The sequence below is a fragment of the Anabrus simplex genome, chromosome 6 (genome assembly GCF_040414725.1).
Source record: "Anabrus simplex isolate iqAnaSimp1 chromosome 6, ASM4041472v1, whole genome shotgun sequence".
Lineage (NCBI taxonomy): Eukaryota > Metazoa > Arthropoda > Insecta > Orthoptera > Tettigoniidae > Anabrus > Anabrus simplex.
This window is the reverse complement of record NC_090270.1, coordinates 297488136-297514089: the sequence shown is the minus strand read 5'-3', so window position 1 is coordinate 297514089 and position 25954 is coordinate 297488136. Positions and strand designations below refer to the sequence as shown.

The following is a 25954-nucleotide window of genomic DNA, read 5'->3' as shown; positions in this document are numbered from 1 at the left end:
CAGGATAGGCTCAATGACGAGTGAAATGGATGTTCACTCCAAATTGGAAGTGCGTGCAACGATCAGATTTCTATGGGCTAAACGGCTTAATTGCACGGACATCCATCGTGAAATCACTGCTCTATATGGTGAGCGTGCAATTTCTCGCTCAGGTATTGTAAAGTGGTGTAAGCAATTTGACGCCGGACACACGGATCTCACGGACGAATATCGCGAAGGCAGGCCTGCAACGTACAGTACCGTTGCAAATGTTGATAATGTGGATGTGATGAAAATGAAATGTCGTATGGCTTTTAGTGCCGGGATATCCCAGGACGGGTTCGGCTCGCCAGGTGCAGGTCTTTCTATTTGACACTCGTAGGTGACCTGCGCGTCGTGATGATGATGTTGATGATGATGATGATGATGAAGACAACACATACACCCAGCCCCCGTGCCATTGGAATTAACCAATTAAGGTTAAAATCCCCGACCCGGCCGGGAATCGAACCCGGGACCTTCTGAACCGAAGGCCAGTACGCTGACCGTTCAGCCAACGAGTCGGACATGTGGATGTGATCATTAGAGAGAATCGGCGCGTAACACTACGAATTGCCAGCATGCTGAACATTTCGTATGGCAGCGTGTTCTCCATTTTTCACTAGCACTTTGGATCTCGTAAACTGTGTCAAAGATGGGCCCCACGTCTGTTCACCGATGTTCACAAGGGACAACGTTTCCAATCGTCACTGGCATATTTTGCAACGGCATTCTGTGGAGGGCAACGAGTTTCTGCGGCGAATCATCGCAGGGTATAAAACGTGGGTCCACCACTTCACCCTGAAACAAAGAGAACATCGAAGGAATTGGTGCACACCACATCACCGCCACGAAAGAAGGGCAAGGTCCAACCTTCAGCAGGAAAGGTAATTGCGGCAGTGTGCTTTGACATGGAGGGTGTGGTGCTCGTGGAATTTATGCCGAAAGGCACAACAATCAACTCGGTTTCGTATTGTCAAATTTGTTGAACCGGTTGCGTAAGAAAAGCGGCGGGGAAAATCGAACGCCGGTGTGATTTTGTTGCACGATAACGCAACACCTCACACGGCCCGCCAAACGTCCGAACTGTTGCAGCGATTCAAGTGGGAGATATGGCAGTATCCTCCATACAGTCGAGACTTAGCGCCATGCGATTAACATGTGTTCGGTAAGCTGAAAAAGGATCTAGGTGGGCGACGATTCTGAAACGATATGGAGGCGAAAGCAGCTATCTCCAGGTGGTTCCATAACGCTGGAGATAATTTCTACGCATCCGGAATTGAAAAGTTGGTTGACCGTTCCGAGAAATGTTTACAGTTCCTTTGAGGACTATGTGGAAAAGTGAACTTACATTGTATGTTTCCGTAACCGTGTTGCGTATGTGTAGGTGACTTCATAAATGGCCATAACTTGGAAATGTAATTTACTTTTAGATTCGCCCTCGTATTAACCACCACAGAAATATGCAACAGTAAATAAATCCCCCCACATACGGTTGACTTCAGGAAGGGCATCTGGCATCTGTAAAACAGGGCTTAATCCAACTTGATCGCAGATACAAGGGAAAAGCCATAAAAGTAAAATAATGTCTTAACTAGCTATATCTGAAAAATGATCCACATGAACTGATAACAAATGTGTCAAAAGTGAAAACTATCGTAAGTTTATATATATAGCAATTCAAATATATAGGTATTTCAACCATTACAATAATTAGACAATATACTTCATGTTTCCCGCCTTCTTTATTCATAAGAGTCTAATAAAAGGCGCAAGGAAAACATTTTATACAATAACGACTTGGTCTGGAGTGCAGATAATTGAATGATAGTGCTAAATTTATTTAAAAAAGCGTATCTCCCCAAAATTTATTTTCAGTAAATTTGTAGACTATATCCGTGGAGAACCCTTTAAAGATGGCGCAGTTTATATCTTAAATTCAATTGTTTTATTTTCCAAAGTCTTGATTTTTTATTTTATTTTCGTTAACCCGTATGTGCTGCTTAAATTCGTCAAGTCATTGCGGGAGGGAGGAAGTGGGGGTTGAACCCTGTAAACCCCCCCCCCCCCCCGAGTGCGGCCTTGGTCATTACTAGAGACGGGAATTTGCCTATTTTATTCTTGTGTTTAGAAACGTTGGCCTTTGAGATATACATCCGTTTTAGGGTCTGTTGAGCTATATTTCGTTGGTTTTATTGTGCCTATAAATCCCTATTCCAGGGTTTTGGGCCTATTTGGAGTATAATTGCCTATTTGATGCCTTTTAACTGTATTTTTAAAACGCCGATTTTCTTCCAGTGAATTATATTCTCTTTTCTCAATATCTGTTTACCTCACAAACAAAATTGGGAATTCCCAGAAGTCACCAGAAATAGTTCTAGGGAAATTTCCATCAAGAGAAACAAGAAACAATTTGACCTCGAAGCCTTCTATCCCTCCAACCTCCTAAGACATACGCGAGAACCAGGCAACGTTGACCTACGTTGCACAACCAATATGCCCTGTACCCCCTTTCGATGCAAACTGCTGTACGCGTACGCTTTATGTTTGTATGAAGGTCTTCAAATCCTTGAATTCATTTTTTGTTCCGTTAACATTCCCTTGGTCTTCTCCGCTTGGCTTCTTGCATGACCTTCTTGAGCTTCTCAGTATCTTCCCGTGACAGCCCAGGGCCTGGATTTACCTTCACTCCACCGATCACTAGTAACACAATCACCACAACTGATGAAAATACCATTTGTGTGATGTTGAAGCTATTTTTCACCATTTGAATTGATTTCACTCTCCACCTGCCCTCCCATCTGCCTATAGCACATCTGTACTTATCAATTGAAACTCCCATGTTAGCACACTCCTACACTTTTTACTCGCTCAGCACACCACGTCCTTTCACTCTCAAGCTCAATTGCAACTGGTACGCTTTATGTTCAGAACGTGTGATTTATTGTGAAGTGGAAGAGGAAGAAGTGTGTTTGCGGCGATGCCCAAAGAAAAATCGTCGATGTCCTACTGGCTTAAGCAGTGCATCACAGGGGATCCCAATTTCACTACGGATGGAATGGTAGTCTGTCAAGGTTGCTGTAAGGAGGTAAGTTTTTTTTGTTTTTGTTTTTGTTTTGTTTTTATGATTGAGAACTACGATCGCATTTCATTATAGCATATATAGGCATATTAATTTATATATTGTGGCGAGTTGTTTTGTTGCAATGCTGTATTAGTCGTGATCTCTCAATAATTTATATTACTAAAATGTAAATAATCACTAAATTACTAAACGAGGAGTTAGAACGCCGCACCGGTGGTCTCTTGTCACAGAATGGATGAAAATTAAATCGGCATTTTGAACTGTAATTCATTCCTGTGGAAATAGAGATTTACGAATGAAATGCAATTTTTAAAAGCTCCCTTTAAAAAATCCGCTAAGCCTTCGCGAAACACAGGTTGCAGATCCAATGTAGCCCGGCTAGGACGACGCCACAGCGTGTTTTACAAGGTTCCAAGACTATCTTTTCAAGACCAGCTAAGCGAAAAGACCGTTGGTCTGGATTGGTGAGGTCCGGTTAGTAACCGTTGTGCTTGGGGGAGGGTGAGGAGGGGGAAACAAAGAGAGTATGAGGGGCATAAGCTCCCAGGTTAACAAGCTTCTAGCATCCCCTCTAGAGTCTTGCTAAATTGTGACAAAAATAAGGTTATGGGCGCATGTAACGACAATTTCAAATTACGCTGTTTTTAATTTTCAACGAGGGTGGCGGCCTTGTGGGCACACATGATGCAGGATCTATTGCAGGCAACAGAAACTAGTCTTCATGACAGCTGACCCGGCTGATCAAAGCCGGCGAATAGAAAAAATAAAATGTTCACAAATCTGAGAATGATAGTGCCTCCGTTTTCATTCTTCTATATAAGTAAGAATACTGCTAGGGCCAGCTTGGTGGGTCCTTGGCAAGCATACAGGACGGATCTCTCCTCTACGCGACTCCGGTATCGTTTCACATCTTTTTTATTATATTTTTCACCCGGTGAACTCAACACGATAGTGCCAAATTATAATTAAAAATCCTTGAGGACATATTTCCATGTAAATTACGAATTGCCTTGTTCCTACTTTAAAGTTTTGTACTTCTAGAAACATCATCTCTAATAGTCTATTTTTATGAAACAAATGCATGATATATACTAAGCATTATTGCCAATTAGCCCAAATGTAGAAATTTATAGGGACAATGTAATTTATGTCCATTTTATTACTTTTCAGATCAAATGTGAGAAAAATACTACATAGATCAACTTAGAAATACTGCAACGCATCCTATACGAGTACAGAAATCTGTATCAACGCAGCTTTTCTACCAGTCCACTTTGGGCAGCGACCTACAACCATTTCCTTCAGACCTATGCACTGCAATTGTGGGAGCTAATATGCCCCTGCATAAACCGGAGCTTCTTTAAATGTCAACAAGCTGCTGGGAGCAATCACCATGTTGGAGAAGAGTGCCGTGCCCCTGGTGGAGTCATTTATGATTGTGGAAGAAGTCGGGAAGTTTTGACCGAACCTGTGGGAAGGCAGCCACTCTCAGCGAAATAAAACCAGATGAAGTGACTTCATTGAAGTTTCGTCCAGTCACTTCATGTGATGTTGAGAGATCTTTCTCTCAGTCAAAAGAAAAAAAAAACATTATGCATGAGAGGAGAACAAGATTGTTACCGGAAAACATTGAAACGTTGCTTACGAATTCCTTTTATAGTAATTGAGTGTGTTATGAAATTATAAGTAATTTTTTCATGCCTATTTTGTTGTCTATTTCACAATTTAGTGCCTATTTAAATGCCTATTTTGGCTAGTTTAAGAGCCTATATGCCTGCCTATTTTAACTGTTTTAGTGCCTATAATTCTTGTCTCTAGTCATTACCGATGCCTCATTGTCAGGAGCTTCCATATCGTCACTGATGTCGCAGTCATGGATGAGGCTAGGACTTCGTTGGAAGCTACATTTTGTTGTGGCCTGTGTCAAAGTACAGATGCAGATGCAAAACTACTGCATTCATCAACGAAATAACAGCCATTTTCTGTACTCTGTCCTGGGCAAGTCGTTCCGTTTTCTTCTTCTGATAGCCCACTTCGCAGAATACTCCTTCCATCTTACCCTTGGTCTTGTTCTTTTCCTGCCGGGCGTGCTATCTCCACTGCTGAAACGGTTTCCTAATTATTGTATTCGTAATGGACGTTCAGCTCACGTCATTGTTCACATGAAATGAAATGTCGTATGGCTTTTAGTTCTGGGAGTGTCCGAGGACATGTTCGGCTCGCCAGGTGCTGGTCTTTTGAATTAACGCCCATAGGCGACCTGTGCGTCGTGATGAGGATGAAATTATGATGAAGACGACACATACGCCCAGCCCCCATGCCAGCGGAATTAACCAATTATGGTTAAAATTCCCGACCCTGCCGGGAATCGGCCCCTGTGACCAAAGGCCAGCACGCTAACCATTTAGCCATGGAGCATTATTCACATTAACAAGCGGGAACGCTTTTCTGGTGCTAACCCGCGCGTGCGGTTTCTTGACTGCTCAAGTGCTCTATCCGATAAGAAATAATGTAAGCTCTCGCGGCCGGTGATAATCGAAGTGAGCTGTGCTCCTAAAAAAACCTTCTAGACGTTTCGTCTGCAGCTGCGGCAGATATCTTTATTGTATGAATTGAACTTGGTCGAATATTCCCTTATGTCATAGAGGTAACGAGACTAGGTACGACATCCGCCGTTCTATAGTCTGACCCGGAGTAACCATTGACCAGCACCTCTCGTGGACGGATCAGATAATATCTGTGAGTAGACGAGTTTTTGCTACGTTGCACACATTAAACGATTTCAAATTTACTTTTCCGTTCAGTTTAAAGAAGAAACTAGTTGAAACCCTCGTACTTCCAATCGATTATTGTGACGTAGTTTACAAAGATGTGAAAACCGAGCTTCGAGATAAACTACAACGTGCACAGAATGCCTGTGTAAGATTTATATGTAATCTGAAATTTTCAGATCATGCTACCCAGTCTTACGTCGACCTCGGATGGCTACGCCTTGAAGACAGACGCAAGCTGCATACCCTTACTTCATTGCATCGAATCCTTACCTTACAATCCCCATCTTACCTGTATGAACGATTTCATAGCCTTTCTGAACACCATGATAAAAACACCAGAGCACTGAGCTCGACATTGCTCGCTATTTCTAAGCATAAATCCTCAACCTAACAATTCCTTCACTGTTGTGGCCAGCCGTGAATGGAATTTCCTTCCGCAGGAGGTCAGAGGGATATCAAACCACGGAAGATTAGAAGTATGTGTTCAAAATATCTCTATGAAATGAGTTCGTAGTGCAACAGTCTTATTATTATTATTATTATTATTATTATTATTATTATTATTATTATTATTATTATTATTATTATTATTATTATTATTATTATTGAAATTGTAATTCGTTGTATGTTAATTTCTTCGTAGGAAGCAAAATGTTAACATATATTGTGTATTATAATAGTTATTTTTATGTACAGCAGGGTAGCATAGTACCATAGTAATTTCAGTCTTTTCATTTATTCAATATTTTATATATTTTTATGTTATTTATGTATTTCACTAGTTAAGTGTAAGACAGGGACACGTGTCCCTAACTTTGTCAGTTAAAATAAACCATATCTATCTATCTATCTATCTATCTATCTATCTATCTATCTATCTATCTATCTATACTTCATTGAGATGAAGCACACCTGCATAGATGCGCCTTAAAGACCGAATTCTTTGTAGCCAAAAGTATCTGTCTACCTCATGGACCAGCCCGCGAGGTCCTTGAATATGAACCTTACAGAGCATCCTTCGAATGCGTTAAGGAGACGTATTAGTATAATTTAACCGAGCGAGTGACCGCGTGGTTTGGGGCACATAGCTGTCAGCTTGCATTCGGGAGATAGTGGGTTCGAATCCCACTGTCGGAAACCCTGAATATGGTTTTCCGTGGTTTCCCATTTTCATACCAGGCAAATGCTGGGGCTGTGTCTTAATTAAGGATATGGCTGTTTCTTTCACACTCCTCGCCCTTTCATATCCCATCGTCGCCATAAGATCTGTGTGTGTCGGTGCGACGTAAAGCAAATTCTTTTTTAAAATGTATTATTTAATTACCACAATTCTCAGCAGGAAGATCCAAGGTCTACAGAAAAAGGGTTAGGCCCATGTACACTCAACCGCACAAACTTCGACAGTCGCTGAAGATTACTTTCTTTCCAAATCTTCATGTTTAAAATAGGATGAACATGTTGTGCAGGTGCTACGATACCTATTATTATCTCTTCGCTCAAAGGCTATCTACAGTTTACGAAAATCCTCTCGTTTCGAGGATGTATAAAATTAAATATTTCTTTGCCGACCATTTTTTTTACGGTTGAGTATTCATATATGATGTTCAATAGACCTACAAATGTTTTCTGGCCAGTCCATGACTCCACCACAAACACACAAACATATCCTGCTTCACTCTTCGTGTGGAATGGGGCCGGCTGCCCTTAAAGCCCTTGAACTGTCACATTGCTGCAAGGAGTGTGTGGTTATCGTTACCAGTGAGTTATCCAGTTCCCTGTATTTGTGAAGTTGGGGAACTCGATGACAAAATATTTTTACCCTTCTTAATTATGTTTAATTTCTGGTTTCTTTTGGATATGTTTCATATGTATCTAATGACAGTTAACTAGATTTCAAGTGAAAGTTTTCGATGGAGTCCTGTTAAGAGTTCTTCTGCATATATCGGACTGCTTCATTGCTTCTCATATAACTGAATCACACGTTTCCATATTATGCCTTGTGATTATTATTATTATTATTATTATTATTATTATTATTATTATTATTATTATTATTATTATTCACTGTAAATAATAATATTGCTGATAATAGCTTTCCCTGTTACTTGAAAATACTGTTAAATAAAAATTTATTTTATTTTTGTCACTCATTGCTGACTTGTGAACGTAGCCTATATACTAACTTTACTTAGTTTATGGCATTGATCGACAGATAGCATTCTAGCTATCGTCAAGTAATGTCATAGTACAGTAACCTAGTCTTTGCCCAGCTGATATCTCCGGAAACAGCCAGTTCAGTATCAAGAGCCGAGTGTATCTCGTGCGTTGTTTGTCCTAATTGTTATCGCACTCATCCGTAGAGCGGGTGATTCGGGTTCGAGTCCCGACGGCGCCCAGACCTTCAGATGTTTCGTTTAGAATCATAATCTTCCTTGGCGCTGTGGAACCTGATTGATCAGCAATCACCCCTCCCCATTCCACTATGGTGCACTATCGTATGTTTCTCTAAATCCTAAATCTCTAAATACCTGCCTGTATTTCTGAATTAATTTACGTTTGCTAAAATATCTTTCATAATTGCACCTTTCTTTTCGCAGTAGGCCTATCTACGGATAGTTTTCTTACTGGCTAATTAATTTTAATTTCGTGTGGCTATTTCTAGCCGAGTGCAGCCCTTGTACGGCAGACTCTCCGATGAGGGTGGGCGGCATCTGCCATGTGTAGGTAACTGCGTGTTATTGTGGCGGAGGATAGTGTTATGTGTGGTGTGTGAGTTGCAGGGATGTTGGGGACAGCACAAACACCCAGCCCCCGGGCCATTGGAATTAACCAATGAAGGTTAAATTCCCCGACCCGGCCTGGAATCGAACCCGGGTCCCTCTGAACCGAAGGCCAGTACAAATCGGCATCTTCCATGTTGTTAGAGCCACGAGTGAGATTGGCCTGTGCCAAGGGGCAGATGCAAAACATAAGTATTGCATCCATCAAGCAATAGCAACGTGCAACGAGTCGGACTAAATTCGTGTCCTCATCCTGAGGTTGTACAGCTCTTTTCAGGCACACCCCCGTTGGAGATGAGCTGCATGTACTATTTCAACCACATACCAGCCCTCCTGCCATTCTTAAATTCCTGGCAGTACCGGGAATCGAACCCGGGCCCCCGAGGACAGCAGCTAATAACACTAACCGTTACGCTACGGAGGCGGACACTAATGAAAAAAAAACATATTGGTAGTTCCTGGATACTTCCTCCTTTCCATTTTCTGTACACCTTCGGACGTAAAACACCGTCAAATCCTAAGTGTATGTGATCATTTTCGTATTATAGTCACCACCAAAAGCAACAGACGTTAAAAAGGCTCTGGTTTTATCTTAGTGAAAGGTCTCTTTCAGTATTTCGTCCATTCTTGTCACTTCGTGGTGTAATAAAATTGCCATTCTCTACTGTTGTTGCCAAACGAGGAACCGATTGAGAAATAACTCCTTTATCGAGTTATAATTCCGCGACTGTCTCTGCCTTTCTGGATTGGTTATGCCACTTTTTTTTAATTCGCTATAGGCAGGCACCTGCACGTTGCTATTGCTTGATGGATGCAATACTTATGTTTTGCATCTGCCCCTTGGCACAGGCCAGAGCAAAATGTTGTTTCCACCGAAGCACCAATCTCACTCGTGGCTCTGACAACATGGAAGATGCCGATTTGTGCCTCTCACAAGGGGAAGGGCGCGAACCGGGGAATCGCGGATCTTACGTAAATTTTGCACATATGTTAAATGAGCCAAAAAGTAACACAGTGGCCAAAATATTTATTTCGAAAATTAACTCATGCGACCTACAGAAAGCGTCCAAATTCGCACGTTTGAATTGGCGCGCTTGGCTACGCAGGTCTGCGGCGCATGCTGAGTTCACCCGTCGAGGGACCGCGCCACTGATCTTTTCTACAGGGTTGTATCCTTGATAATGTTGCAAACTTTCAGGGATGATGGAGTACGCCAAATGGATCAATTTGAGATAAGGAACAATATTCCGGAAACGATCGAGTCAAAAGTTAAGCAAAGTTCTACTCATTTAAGTCCGTTTACCTGCACAATTGTCAGAAGTTGCTCCATTTACAACAGATGTTCGAGATGGCGTCCCCCTACGTCGATGCAGGCATGACATTGTCACACAAAGTTTTGTCGTACCCGTTCGAATATCCCCGGTGTCGTTTGAACAGCGTCGCAGACAGCGAGAATTCTTGCCAAGAGATCATATTCAGTCTCAACAGGTGTCTCATACACAAGGTTTTTTACATAGCCCAACAAGAAGAAATCAGGTGGGGTGAGTTCAGGTGAACGAGTGGGCCACGAAACAGGACGACATCTTCCTATCCACTTCGCAGGAAATGTCTGATCCAGGTGTTCACGCACCCTCACTCCTGAGTGAGGTGGGGCTCCATGTTGGAACAACATCCGTTGACGAAGGGCAAGTGGGATGTGTTGTAGGAACGTGGGTAGTACATCTCTGAGCATCAATGTGTACACTGCTACATTTAGGCGAGGAGGAAGAAAAACTTGGATTATTAATAACGTTTGACTCGAACGTTTCCGGGCTACGGTTCCTTATCTCATGTTGATCCATTTGCCACCCTCCATCATTCCTGAAAATCTGTAACATCATCACGGATACACTCTGTATTCCGTTAGTAATTGCGAAGATGATGTGGCGGTATTTAGAGAAATAATTTAAGTCCTGCATTGACTGTGGGTCAATAAAGGCAATAGAATAAGATTGCTATTGTGAAAAACAAGGGACGTTACGCACGAAAGCAAGTCACTCCTTTGTCAGTATGTCTTCTAATCAGCTGTTCGATAGTTTGAGTCGCGGGACTTTGACGCTTTCTATAGGTCGCACGAGTTTATTTCCGAAAGAAGTATTTTGGCCATTGTGTTATCGACTCATTTAACGCGTGTGCAAAATTTACGTGAGATCGGCGATTCCCCGGCACGCGCCCATCTCTTGTGAATGTTACGAAATATGTTACTCATAGGTCCGGTACCGGGCGAGTTGGCCGTGCGCATAGAGGCGCGCGGCTGTGAGCTTGCATCCGGGAGATAGTAGGTTCGAATCCCACTATCGGCAGCCCTGAATATGGTTTTCCGTGGTTTCCCATTTTCACACCAGGCAAATGCTGGGGCTGTACCTTAATTAAGGCCACGGCCGCTTCCTTCCAATTCCTAGGCCTTTCATATCCCATCGTCGCCATAAGACCTATCTCTGTCGGTGCGACGTAAAGCCCCTAGGAAAAAAAAGGCATAGGTCCGGTCGTGCTGCAATTGCACTTTCTGACCCAGTGAGGAAAACAGTGGTGAACTACCTCGCTCCTCATCTTGCTTATTACGTCTCATTTTAGTGCCGCGATCGGTTTTATCTACAACCGCATAACCTCTTGTGGTATTTACAAATGTATGGAATTACTGACCAAATGTTCCCTCAAGCTCCGAAATGAATCATAAACAGACCCTGTAAGGTAGTATGCAGTATATGATGAGAAGAATCTGGCACGGTTAACAGGAAGTAGTGCCACAGTCTCCCACATTCCTGGTCTGTTTACACGACTGGCTGCGTACTGTAGTTGGTTTCATACTCAGCACCTGTATTAAATGTTGCAGGATTAAATTCTGGTACTATCAGTGTGAATTCAAGAGGTCGTAAGTGTGAGAGGCTCTTGGCAGTCGTTTTACCGGTGCGTTGTACAGGGTGGTCGGAATCAACGTGAACCGGGTATATCAGCGTTAGAGGGCTGGTCATGCTGATAAATAATTTGAAAGAAATAATTCGATATTTCGCACCGTTGTCATTTTATCAGCTGCCGAAATTAGCCAATAAGAGCGCTTCGCGGGCGAATTCATATGGATTTTGCGCGGTAATGTTGCTAAATCTGCACGTGACTGAAGAACGTTGCTTTCAGCCAGTGTCATCGTGGCGTACTAACTTTGGCGCGATCCTGTCAGCTTGAAGGTCTGTATTCAAGCCTCTCCCACAGCGAAGTTTTATTTAGTGCCTTATGAGGACAACGTTTTGGCCATCCGGCAACTCTTCCTTGAAATACACAGATTTATTTATTTATTTATTTATTTATTTATTTATTTATTTATTTATTTATTTATTTATTTATTTATTTATTTATTTATTTATTTATTTATTTATTTATTTATTTCTCAGGCAACGTAAAGAAGATTGAAAAAAGAAAGCATAGCTCTGAATTACAATGATCAGTGACAAATCTGTATATTGCACATTATTTACAACTATTAATCTAAAATGGGAAATATACAGAAATTTACAAAGGACACAGATATAAACAAAATAAACTACAAATGCAACTAAAATATATATTTTACATACAGTGGAACTTGTCCAAAGCGGAATCAAACACAACACGGAACCCAGCGGTGAGAGGCCGGCACTCTGCTGCCTGATAAATAAATAAATAAATAAATAAATAAATATGTGTATTTCAAGGAAGAGTTGCCGGATGGCCAAAACGTTGTCCTCATAACAAAGAAAATTTTCCGGATTGAACAAAATTAGACGCATTGTTACACAAATAATTTACTCCTGTTTCTTTTATTAGTTTTGTTTTGGTGATATATCTGTAATACGTGTTTCTTGATATAACTGTTTTTATTACTTACTCATACACTACAACACACGTAACATGCTAGCATACTTCTAACACTGAATACACGTCAAATTATGACTGATTCTTCTTCTTCTTCTTCTTCTTCTTCTTCTTCTTCTTCTTCTCTGGCATATGTCCAACAGATAAACCTGTGTCAACTTCCTTGATGTCACGTCTTTTTCATTGCGCTGTATGGTACTTAGAGGAGTCGCGGTGAATTCGAGTTAACAGCAAAGTTCATCATGTCACTAACACACTGAATAGCTTGTTCAGGAGTGCACATTCTTCCTGTCCTCCTCCTCTTCCTCCTCCTCCTCCTCCTCCTCCCTCTTCTAGGCCTTCATCCTTTGGATCTTCATGATTCTCTGCACAGCAAACGTAAAAAGTGTAGTGAGTAGCAAGCTGGTCGTCACTGCGAATGTATTCGTCTGTATTGTTTGCTATATATCGTACTTTGCTTAGCGTAGATATCGCTGCAGCATTTTCACTCACTTCTTCAGGTGTACTGATGTCATCAATCTCCCAGTCTCCCCAGAGACTTGCAATTAGTCAGCAATTAGGGGAGTCTGGTCATTCATGGTTGAATAGAATTGTGAGTGTATGTATGTGTGCTTGCATTTATTGGATCATTCTTAAATAAATTAGAGCGATAATACATACTGTGTTTCATTCTCAACAACATTGATTTATTTCAGTTTCCGCGTTGAACAGATTCCGCTTTATACAAAAAATGATATGCAATGGCATACCAAATGCGCTGGAACCATAAATGCCGTTAACACTAGACAAGTTTCCGCTTTATGCACATTCCGCTTTGAGCAAGTTTTACTGCATTTGCATAAACAAAGGCATAAATAAAGGAAAACTCAGTTAAATAGAACAGACGCAGGAAAGGGAGAGTATGGAAGACGAAAAACTGTAAGGAGAAAAAAATGAAGCGAAGATATGTAAGAAATAGCATGGCAGAAGGAAGGGTACAGGAACATCTTTAAGTTTCTATTGAGAGATAAGGTACTACACGTGGCTGGAATTCCTATAAAGATTCACCTTGGGTAAGAGAAGGCGGGAGTAGGGAATGTGGAAGAGGATCTTTATTCTGGTACTCCGTGAAGGGACATGAAGTAGGAAGAAGGAAACTAATTCAGATGACCTAAATAAAACCATTAGATGCTTTGTGTAGCAGCTTTAAATCGGCTACTTTCCTCCAAGCTTAAACAGTTCTGAGGTGTACTTTACCAAGCACTTGATTAGTGCTCAAGCAAGTTGCGACTGACGAGGGTCCTGGCTCTGACGATTACACAGGAAAAGAAAGATTGTACCAGACAAGGTGGCTGATATGATGATGATGATGATGATGATGATGATGATGATGATGATGATGATGATGATGATGATGATGCAGAAATGGACCGGATTGGAAAGATGTATTTCACACCGGTTAGTAACAGGAAACGTGGAATTCTATGAGGGTATTTGTATCTGCGCTGTCAGAAATCCTGGAAAGTAAGCCGAGGAGTGATATACCGTGTGAGTTGGCCCTGTTTATGTGGTAAACAAACAACAATTTATCAAAATGTACTCCCAAGTCTATTTATCGACCAACAACTGAAATCGTTTAGTTCAGTAGGTGATATTTGTGAAATACGAGGGATTTACGAAGTGTGAAGGAAACGGCAAGTCATCGCCATAAGACCTATATGTGTATCGGTGGAACGTAAAACAGATTTTTAAAATAAACAAATAAAAAAGAAACGGAACATTTGGAGGAATTAGGTTTTTAAGACTCCATGTAGCGAACCATTGTGACAGTGAATCAAGTGCATTTTGCAAGCAGATTTTATCTATGAGAGTCAGTTTGTTGTAGATTTTAAAGAGAAGAATTCCACATAAATTGTGGGAAAGATGGCTTAAAGATCAATAAAAAAGGCAAAAGAAGGGGACGTAGGACACTGCCCTTTGGGACACTAGAGAAGGTGGTGGTGATGGTGGTGGTGATAGAAAAACTGCACCCATGAAGGACCACGCGCTGTGAAGTTACCAAGCGAGTTGACTGCACGTTACGGACCGTATAACTGAAGACGGCGGGTTCTATCCCCACCATCGGTAGTTCTGAGGATGGTTTTCCGTGGTTCCACGTGTTCACACCAGCCTGATGCTGGGTCCATAATTAACACCCTGGCCGCTTCCTTCCCAGTCGAAGCCCCCTTGATAAAGGTCGCGCTGCTTCCTTCTCGGTCCTAGCCCTTTATATCTCATAAGCGCCGAAAACCTATCTGAGTCAGTGTGACGTTAACCCTTTAATTGGCAGCCACCTGCATTTTCAAGGTAACTTTTTCAAAGGATATTTCTTACATCATATGAACTTTCTAAATGCTGTGATGTGTTGACAAACATTTATTTACATGATGTACAAAAATTAGGGAATGTTGCTTGAGAGCAACATTGCCGAAAAGTAACAATCAGTAATTTCGATAAAATTCGTGTTGCTTCAGAGCAGCACTGCCTATTAAAAGGTTAAAATACGAAAAAGAGATCTCCTATTAAATTATTTTTATTTCTAGTAATTGTTATCCTCGCGATGTCTTGTTCTAGGGTCATTTTTTATATGCGTTCGTTTTTCCTTTCCTTTCTTCGGGATCCAATGGCCTAGATGTTAAGCACCTTAAATACCTTTTTTTTTTTACATGCTGGCCTCGACCATGCTATTAATCTATGGCATATATGTCTTTCATTTCAAAATGTACCGTTTTACCATCTGTTCGTAAGAAATTTTCAATGGCCATACCTACTTCTGTATGATTTCCTTGTTCTGAAGTCATCTGCCGGCAATATCTCACATCTGCATTTTAAGATCATGGAACTGAGACAATTCTGTAAATAACTATTTTGTTTTTATGAAGTCATACATTGAGCCATATCTGAAAACATGGCTACAGTTAGTAGTATCTGCGTGTTCTGTGACGGAAATTGCTCATATGGTACTGCCCATCCGGCGGATATATTTATTAAAATCTTACTTCCTTGTTTAACTTATACAACTTTTCCAGGGATCATCACGGTGACAACATAGTCTAAATACTGCAGGATTTGAAAACTTTGTCTCTGAAAGAAGTAGGCCTATAAATAGTTGAATTTTAATAAATATCTTATACTTCATCAGGCCGCCTTGAAATAGAGTTCTCCGCGCTGTCAAGATGCTATTTTTTTTTCTAATATATTGTATCTTCGTATAATATATTATTCTATCGGGTTTACATGTTGTTGAATCCACAGCTCAAAACCGATAGGATCCTCAACAGATCCTCCATCAGCTGTCATAGGTAGCCTAGCTTAGGGAAGCGAGGAGTGAGGTAGTTTTCCATTGCTTTCCTTACCGCGCCAGAATGTACTGTTGGATATCAGTCTACCAAGTCCACTAGAATGTGTGGATCGGTGTCGGTCTCAGGATCCCAAGATAGCGGGTTCAAACCCGGCAGAGGTAGTCGGATTTTTAAAGGGCGTAAAAAAATTCCATTCGGCACTCCATGTAGTACGATGTCGGCATGTACAAGATATCTGGTAACACATTTGGTGTTGACCCGACAAAATTCATTAAAATTGAGCCGTAGACGCCCAAGAAAGATTCGGTTTACTCTGCATCTAGTAGACCTAGAGTAAAACGGAACGTCGAAATTGACAAGCAGACGGCATGATGGCGTCAGATTAAAATGTCTTCTCACGATAGCTGAGGCCATACGATTATTATTATTATTATTATTATTATTATTATTATTATTATTATTATTATTATTATTATTATTATTATTACTGAAATGCGTTCACTAAGTCGGCCCCGTGGTGTAGGGGTAGCGTGTCTGCCTCTTACCCCGGGTTCGATTCCCGGCCTGGTCAGGGATTTTTATTTGGACCTGAGGGCTGGTTCGAGGTCCACTCAGCCTACGTGATTAGAATTGAGGAGCAATCTGACTGTGAGATAGCGGCCCCGGTCTAGAAAGGCAAGAATAACGGCCGAGAGGATTCGTTGTGCTGACCACACAATACCTCGTAATCTGCAGGCCTTTGGGCTGAGCAGCGGTCGCGTGTAGGCCAAGGCCCTTCAAGGGCTGTAGTGCCATAGGGTTTGGTTTGGTTTGCGTTCACTAACCGACCCTATGAGCAACACCTTTACTCCTTTCATCTCATGGTTGGAGTGTTTAATGAATGGCTTTATTAGTTTCGCTCATACCCCAGTCACTGTCATAGTGTCCAGTCCAAGGATGAGATTGCGACAGAAGAATGAAAGTAACCATTTAGCCTACAACAGGAGACACGGTTCATTCTACACACTGTATGCCACCGGAGATGGATCGCAGCGGTTTTAGATACCGAATAAAATGTTGTGTATGGTGACACACACACACGTATTTGTTTCATGAAGTACTCTATGGAAAATGTTATCAGTATCGTAAGATAAATTGTTGCAATGAACACACTCTTTATAGATAAACACTGGTGGCAAGTTTCACATATAGAACAAACTAATTGTGATACTAAAAACCAAACCAAACCAAACCAAACCCCATGGCGCAACAGCCCTGAAGGACTATGGCCTACCAAGCGACCGCTGCTCAGCCCGAAGACCTGCAGATTACGAGGTGTCGAATTGTGATACTATTCAGCTTTAAATTAGTCCCATACGCGAATATAATTGCTAATTAGGTTAGGCTTTCAGTATGATCTAACTTCCTTACTCATTTTAGACGGGTATAGTAGTACTTATTTTTTGGGTTCTTTTGGTTTTAAATAAGATACGCAAATACGTTAAATAGTTTGTTTATTCTGTTTTGTGAAATTTAACCTGAGATAACACACATTTACAGACGGTGATTGTCATAATTTTATTCACGTGGATTGCTTGTAAAGGCAGTGTGGGCTATTTCCAAACGTTTTCTGATTTACTCCGTATACTCAGCTTCCTGTAAAAATTGCTTGCAAAAACTTCACGTCAGTTGTATTTAATCGGAAATAAAACCTGGAATCTGACCCCCAGTTCTATAAACAAACCATTATTAAATTATCGATCACCACAGATCTGCATTTAGGGCTGTCGTCCAGGTTGCAGATTCCCTTTCTGTTATTTTCCTACTGTTTTTCTTGAATTGTTTCAAAGAAGTTGGAAATCTATTAAGCATCTTCCTTGATAAATTATTCCGAACCCCAATTCCTCTTCTACAAACGGAATATTTTCCCCAGTATGTCCTTTTGAAAATTCAGCTTTGTCTTCATATAATGATATTCCCTACTTTCAAAAACTCCATCCAAGCTTATTCGTCTACTACATAATGTAATTCCGTGCTATATTTCCACCGACAGCTTGTAACATACCGCTTAGTCGAGCTGCTGTCTCCTTTCTCTTAAGTCTTCCTAGCCCTCCTAAGTTTGCAAAATTTTCGTTACAACACTCTTTTATCGGCTATACTGTTACATACTCTTCAATGGATGGTCGTAACAAGTGTTTCCAGAAATGAAGTTATTCTGTTACCAAAATCCTCTCTCTTTGGCCATGTGTACATTTGGATTACGAACATTATGAACCCAGTTTTTTCAACGCGGTGACTATTCCCTGGTTTGATGTGTTAAGTCTCATTGTGTATGAAGATTTTCATTCGGAAAAGTTGGTAGGCTTAGTAAGAGAGGTAGCAATTCAGAAGTTCTTGTAAGCAAACTAAGTATCAGAGACTTGATTCAAGTCTGAAAATCTCCGCAGTAAGGTTATATGACTCTATTGATGGGATCGAGTCCAATGGATACGACCACGAAGCCTTTAGTGTAACAATGCATGGAATGTAGCTCGCTAAACCTGTTAGCTGAGTACAAAATGTTCAGTGTATGCTCCTGTTGTTTTGTTACGCATGTTGGTCGCTACTTCGGATCTGAATAAGTTATCCTACTAAACACTGCGCTTTGGTAATTTCTTCGCGTTTCTCTACGGCGATCTTAATTTTTGTGATATCATTCAGTACAAAACTTACTGATGATTTATATGAATGTTGAGTATTGAGCCCGAAGGCTGGTTTGATCCTTAACATCTCCATTATCAGCTATTATAGACGGCCTAGGTGTCACTGAAGAGGCGCACGAGGGAACTGAGCAGTGATGTAATTCCCCGTTGCTTTCTTCACCGAACCAGAAGCTGCTATTACATATCAGCCTTTCAAGCCCACTGAAATGCACACGCCGGCCAACCCTGCAAGCAACGTTTTCACACTATTCATCATAGGGACTGGCTGTATAAGAAATGCATTACATCAGTCACTTTCATATTGCCAAAGCCAAAGATGAGACTGATATAGGTCAATGAAAGTAACAAAATTGCTCTAGCCCGTACCAGAACACATAGTGCAAGGGCAGTTATATGGCCAACCAATTATAAATTTGTTAGAATTTATATGTTACGTGTAAGTATATGATAGTATTTAAGTTATATGCATGCTGCCAGTCCATTTCAGAATGCGTAGACAGATTTGTTGCAGATATGACCAAAATATTGTCTTATAAAACTTTTTTTCCTAGATACGTGTGTTGAAGACTACTTAGAGATGATTCTTTTTGAACTGTTTGAGAACAGTGAAGAGCGTAATTTCGATAATGTGATAAGTGTATGCTTTCGAGTGAGATCCAGATTAAGGCGACATTCCAGAGATAAAAATCGATATTTTGGTCATTTTGGTGAAAAATTTTTATAACTGAAATTGAAAGGATTGAGTTTCTTTTTTTTTTTTTCTCGTCACCAAGTTATTCCGCTGAATTCAAACAATTTATCACTGCAATAATGCTTTGTTTGCCAATTGTAATTTTACATTTTAAACCCCATTTTCTTCCATAATCTGCCAGATGTACCGGTAACAAAATGTGTATGGTATATGAATCACAGCTATATTAAGAAACCTGCGTGTGAAATTTTCGATTGCAGAATTTTTTCAAGTAGTAGGGATTTTTAAGTCCAAAATTTTAGAACTTAAAAGTTACACAGCTTTAGTATGATATATCTCCTTATATAAATTAAGTACAGAATAATCGATACGTAGTGTTTTTAAAAGAAGTGTTATCTACCTAATTACGAATTTACATTAACATGTTAATTAAATTTCATGAAAAAATGAAATTGAAAATTTAAAAAAAATATTTTGGAAAAACTATATGTTCTACTTTTATTTAGGTGACATTCCCACAAAGTTTCGTAAAAATCCATGCATTAGGTAAAAATATATTTTCATCTCCGGAGTGTCGCCTTAATAGACCGCATCCTGTAACTCCTAGGAAGAGATATTTGTATTTTTTTAAACCGTTCAGAGTTACGAAGACAATGCATATGGACAGTTTTGTAGCCAATTTAATTCTATACTCTATACTTATTCTCCTTTTCTGATAGGTCTAACAGTTTGCCTGTTATTTTGATGTTTATCGCGTAAGATATGCGCCAAAGCACATAAAAGCATATTTTCCTAGAAAACTGTTGGGAAGAAAATGGATATGAAACCTTCTGTAGGAAATTGAATTACAAGTACGCTTGGTGAAATCCATTTTTTTAATAGTACCAACGATTCACTATTTAGGGGGGTCCCGGGTGTACATTTTCCCTTGACATGTTTCACATTTCCTTTCGTTGCATTGCCTGTTAAGCGACAGCGTGATAAGTAGTGTTATGAAGATAATATGGAGAGCAGAGGTGAAAGAAGGTGCGGGCATGAATTGGTGGATATACGAAAATCGAAAGATTGAATTAAAACTTTAAAATTGACAGTTTTATTTCTTTTCTTAACCTTTCCCCTTTTTTCTTTTCAAATCTTAATACTTCGACAAGTAATTAACAATTGGTTACAAAAGTTAGCTCGTTAGCTTGAAAAACACTGAGAGAAGTCTAAAACAATCAGGTAACAATTTTACAGGTTGAGCTTGAAGCTCGAGAATGGATTTCAAGACTGGAAGAAGACCATTACGATATTCCTGGATCTGTCATCCGCATATGACATAGTCTGCGCTAGGGCATGATTCCGACATATTTAGAAATAATTCCATGTAGAACCCTTGAACAACATGCTTTGCAACAGGCGGATTAATGTATATTTAAGAAACAATTTCAGTGAATCTTATAGATTGAATTATGAATTGCTGCAGGGTTCAGTTCGTGCTCCATTTCTGTTAAACATCTGCATTGCTAATCTCCCAATTACAACATCCAGAACATTCATATACGCTATTGATATGGCTTTGACGGCACAGTATAATGGCTTGAAAACATTCAAAGGTATCATTACTACAGATCTTAAAAACTCTAGTATTTCAGCACGTGGCGTCTAATACCCAACATAAATAAAACTGAAATTAGCTGCTTCCACCTGTATAACAAATAAGGTGAACTATGTGCCTCAAGTCGAATTCAGAGGCTAACAACAGGAATTCATCGTTCACCCCAAATACACAAGCGTTCTAGATCGTTCGCTCACACACAAAGAACATGTATACAGAACCGCAGAGTAACTTAAAACTCGCAACCAGCGTCCTGCACAAATTAACTGGAACCGGCCGGGGGTCAGATGTAGCTATCGTACGAACAACTCTTGCTTTAGTTCACCCGGTAGCTGAGTGTTGCAGTCCTATGTGGTTCAACAGTACTTACACGGAGGAGTTATATGTCCAGTTACATGATTCAGTGAGGACAATACTAGAACCATTAGATCAACGCCTATAAAATGGCTATCGGTATTGTCCAACATCCAGCCTCCACAACTTCGTAGGCAATCAGCACTCAAGGAAATGTATGAAAAATCCACAGCTACTCATCCATCATGATTGTATCCAGAAGAATCCTGGAAAACTGAAATCAAGAAACACTCCATGGAAACTGGGAAGAGATCTTTCAAACTGAATTCAATTTAGATCAAGCGTGATGTGAAGATTGGACCAGTTGTCAGACGTCCACCTGGCTTCAATCTACCTCCAGTAAAAGAACCTGGACTTCCCTCAACCGAATACGGACAAATCAAATACGGACGGCAGATCACAGTTCTGGCTTCATGAGTGGAATAAAGCCAAGCCTTATTGTGAGTGTGGGAACACGCCACAAACAGGTGTAATGGAACGTCCGTTGCGCAAGTTCAAGGGAACTTTAGAGGAGATACATAAAGTCACCGACGACGCTGTCAACTGGATATCCTCAGTAAAATGTGTTGATTGTAGTATTTGTGTCTAGTGTTTATTTGTAACATGGCTGTTTAAGCAAGACTGCAATTATTAATGTATCCTTTTCTTTGCCATACGAAATAATGTTTGGAATACCGCCTTTATTTGTCCACCTTTCACATAATTTCCTCTGCATGATAACCTCATCACTTGAGGAAACGGAATTCTTCTTCCTCTTCTCCTTTTAATTATGTTATTTAGATGCTGCATTCCCTCTGTTAAAATATCTGTTCCTGTGCTAATAGCAGTTCACCTTCAACTTACTCGTCATCCATAAACGTGCTGTTTCTGTATAAAATTGTGATCAGTTTCTTTCATAGTCAGTACATGTGTTTATGTCGATTTCAGCTCGCTTAATACGAATATTATTTTAAAATATCTTTTAACAAATTGTTCATAAATCCAGTCTGAAGTAGCCGCCAATTTAAGCCCAATGCCTGCAGTGTGATTCAACACGTTGTGGAGTGTTACATGCGTCTTGCATGCTGATATGTACAGTATTATGCCATGTTCTTCTTGCATAGGTGATTATTTTTAACGTTAGGCTTTGCAAACAGTAGTCTACGTGTACACTGTAACTGATTAAGTCCGTGAATAAGTGGAAGAAGGAGGGCTTGTCACTAGATTGCTCGTTTTGTTCCAAACATGTTAGTAAGAAATTTTAAACCGTTTCGCTGGCTTGATAGCACTTGTTCGTGCACTTAGATGTGTACGGATTTCGTATTAACATGGTTTGGTGATAGTGCGACATGTTCTTCGTGAACAACAAGACGAATGGGAGACTTATTCTCGGTTCGAATTTAGTGGTTACACTGTGGATTCCATCCTGTTCTGCTCTTTGATTGAATGGTCAGCGTATTAGCGTTCCGCTCATAGGGCCCTGAGTTTGATTCTGCGCCAGGTCGGAGATTTTAACTTTGGCAATTCCTGTATCTCGGGGGGCAGGGTGTTTTCATCTTAATACAGCACATCACACTACAAACCATCAGAGAAAAACGCAATAGTGAATACATCCTTCCACATAGGATTGGTGTCAGGAAATGCATCTGACCGTCAGAATACAAAACGCCGACCACGGAAGAAGAAGAAGAAGACCTGTAGTTCTAATGCCGGGTTAAATGGCTCAGACGGTTGAGGCGCTGGCCTTCTGACCTCAACTTGGCAGGTTCGATCGTGGCTCAGTCCGATGATATTTGAAGGTGCTCAAATACGTCAGCCTCGTGTCGGTAGGTTTACTGGCACGTAAAATAACTCCTGCGGGACTAAATCCCGGCACCTCGTCGTCTCGGAAAACCTAAAAAACTTAGTTAGTGGGACATAAAGCAAATAAAATTGAATAGTTTTAATTGATGTTTCGACTTAGTGTGTAGTGTTAACATAAACATACAGTAGTTCGTGAAATGCCCGTCCCCCATAAATTCAACCCCACGTCTACTCCGTACGATACGTGCAACGGCATGAAGGTTTTTTTTTTTTTTTTTTTATGAATAATTTTCTTAATTATTATAAGTCGGGGATTCGGAAATTATTTATAATTGGATTTTGCTTTATTTTTTAGCTGAGTATGCTAGAATTGTATTTATAAGAATGCTATTTTGTGTGATGTTTGTTTTTTATGATCTGTTTTACGTCGCGCCGACTTAGATAGGTCTTATGGCGACGATAGGATAGGAAAGGGCTGAGAGTGAGAAGGAAGTGGCCATGGATTTTAATGAAGGTACAGCTTGGTGTGAAAATGGGAAACCATGGAAAACCATATTCAGGGCTGCCGGCAGTGGGGTTCGAACCCACCCTCTACCGAATGCAAGTTAACAGCTACGCAACCCAAGCAGCACAGCCACTTGCTCGGTGCGGCATGAAGTAAGGGACTGCCTGTAGGAGTGAGGGCCTCTGGGAATTTCGTGTACCGCGAGACCGCTATGGTAGCTCTGGAGGCCCTACAAGAACCCGGAGAAATGACGACAAACGGGGCTCTGGTGAAAGGTCAACTGGTCAACGGCTCTGGAAGGCGATGAGATTAATGCTCAGTGACTGAAGAGGCGGAAGAACCGGCGTCCGCTGCCGTGTGGTTAGGACCCAACGGCTAAGGGTAAGCTCCCTGAAAGGAAAGCTTTAGCAAATCCGGACACTGTAAGGAGGCGGCACCTCCACCGTACTGGTTCATCGTAATTCTAAACAACCGCATGAGCAAGATATTCATTTAAAGACAATATGAAAGAGAAGCTGGACAGATTTCAAGACTACGACCCAGCCAGAATAGGACAATGAGGATCACGACATGAAATATCACGTCATTGATAGGGGTCCTAATGTGATTTTCTTAAATATAGTATTATGAATAGCTGCCCACTGTTTAAAAATATGGGAAAGGAGTGTGGTATTGTAAACAATATCGTATGATATCAGCTGCCGAAATGCAAATCTTCTGAATTGACCCCATCTGAGCGACTTGCTCATCAATTTTGACGTTTCATTCTCCCTCCGGTCATGTTACCGTAATGAATTACAGTCAGCGCTCCTATTACTGAAAATGAAATTTAGGTCTATTACCGACCTTGGTCGAGACGGAACCCGTGATCGTGGATACAAGAATCTAGAACTCAACTTGGGCGCTAGCATTAAAGGCGTGACCTAACTCTTATAGCAATGTTCCTTCTTTGAGAAGTTACAAGGACCTCCTTTTTTCGCTTTTCGGTCTTAAGATTTTGCTTTAATGCTGTAGTTTAATCTAGGACTTTTTTAATTTCTTATGTTTATGTTTTGTTTTCTTTCTTGTTACAGTGACATATCCATTGGATCTCACCAAAACACGTCTACAAATTCAGGGTGAGAAGGCTGCATTAAACGGACTGAAAAATGTAAGTATAAAGGAAGAAACTGTAACGACGTATGTTTCAATTAATATATTCATTTAGTTTTGAAAATGTTTGTGAAAGTTGGAGAAATGTCTTCTTTTTCCGCTGCTTTTCCCGCACCCTAGTCGGATTCACGAATGCAATGTGTGTCGCATATGTGGACCTGGCGCATTGTTACGACCGGGTGCCTTTATGACGCCAATACTGTGTGGAAGGATGTTTTCACTTTTGCATGTTTTTGTGGTGGTTGGTTGTGTGATGTGACGTGTTTAAATGAAGAGGAGTAGACGAACACACGCACGCACGCGCGCACTCATACACGAACGCACACAGAGAGAGAGAGAGAGAATCCTCGGAGCCCTAGGAATCAACTAGACGCGGGTAAAATCCCCAACCCGCCCAGAAAACTAACCCGGGACCCCCTTGAACGGAAGACCTCGAAGCTCACCAATCGGCCGAAGAGCCGCAGTAAGTTAGAAAACGTGTGTGATATTTTTATTATCGTTCTGTATGCCCTGGGGCTTCAGGGCGTCCGCGGAAGTCAAATAAAAATTAAACATTTCTATCCACCATAATTTTAACATGAACAGCAGAATGGGTTCTGACAAATTTTAATAATGTGTAGTAATACAAGTACCACAGTAAAACTACATTTGCCACTACATCCTTTTTAAGACAGGGTTTTCGGTTATAGCTTCTACAAAAAGTCTAAATCGGTTGATTGTCCCAGATGACATGCAGGTTGCCTTGTCAGAGACCATTCCTCAATTTATTCTCTTTATCCATGCCAAACAGCAACAACATTCTCATTGAAATGAAATTTAAAGCTGAATGAAATGTTTGTTTTGTTTTGTTTTATTCAGCCGGACCGCTTAAATGTTTTCAGAAGATCATGGAAAGCGAAAGTAGCTTTTATAATCTTCATATTACCTGCTTGAAGCTGAGAAATCACCATCAGAATGTTAACGCTTGACAGGATCTCTGTTATGCCAAATAACCTGGACTTCGCCAGTAATGCTTCATCATAATCCAATATCATTTTCACATTCTAGGTTTCAGTTAGTAACTGAACGTCCGGTTGAGTTTCGGTTGCCTCCAGCAATGGAACTGTATACTCATTCCCAATAATCTCTTTGGGGAAAAAGGCCTTTCACCATCACTTCATCACTGACAGACACATTTGAGTGGGCCTCGGTTTCATCCTTCGGTGACTTACGAGTAAAGCCTAGCTGGAAAATACTGTGTGTCTTTTTTCTACTTCGCTGACTTTCTTCGCCTTTTGTCGATACTCTGCGCCTTTTCGTGCCTCGTCTTTTTGGAAGACGACTTTTTGCA

General features: G+C 40.7%; 1 protein-coding gene across 4 annotated transcripts in view; it reads left to right on the top strand.

Moving 5' to 3' along the window:
• The window catches only part of Ucp4A (Uncoupling protein 4A), a 209134-nt gene that overhangs the window by 138969 nt on the left and 44211 nt on the right, over nucleotides 1-25954 (top strand). For all 4 annotated transcript variants that reach the window (XM_067150474.2, XM_067150471.2, XM_067150475.2 and 1 more), the window contains exon 3: nucleotides 24546-24622. In XM_067150474.2, coding sequence (XP_067006575.1) covers nucleotides 24546-24622 — 77 coding nt within the window. The remainder of the gene's footprint in view (nucleotides 1-24545; nucleotides 24623-25954) is intronic.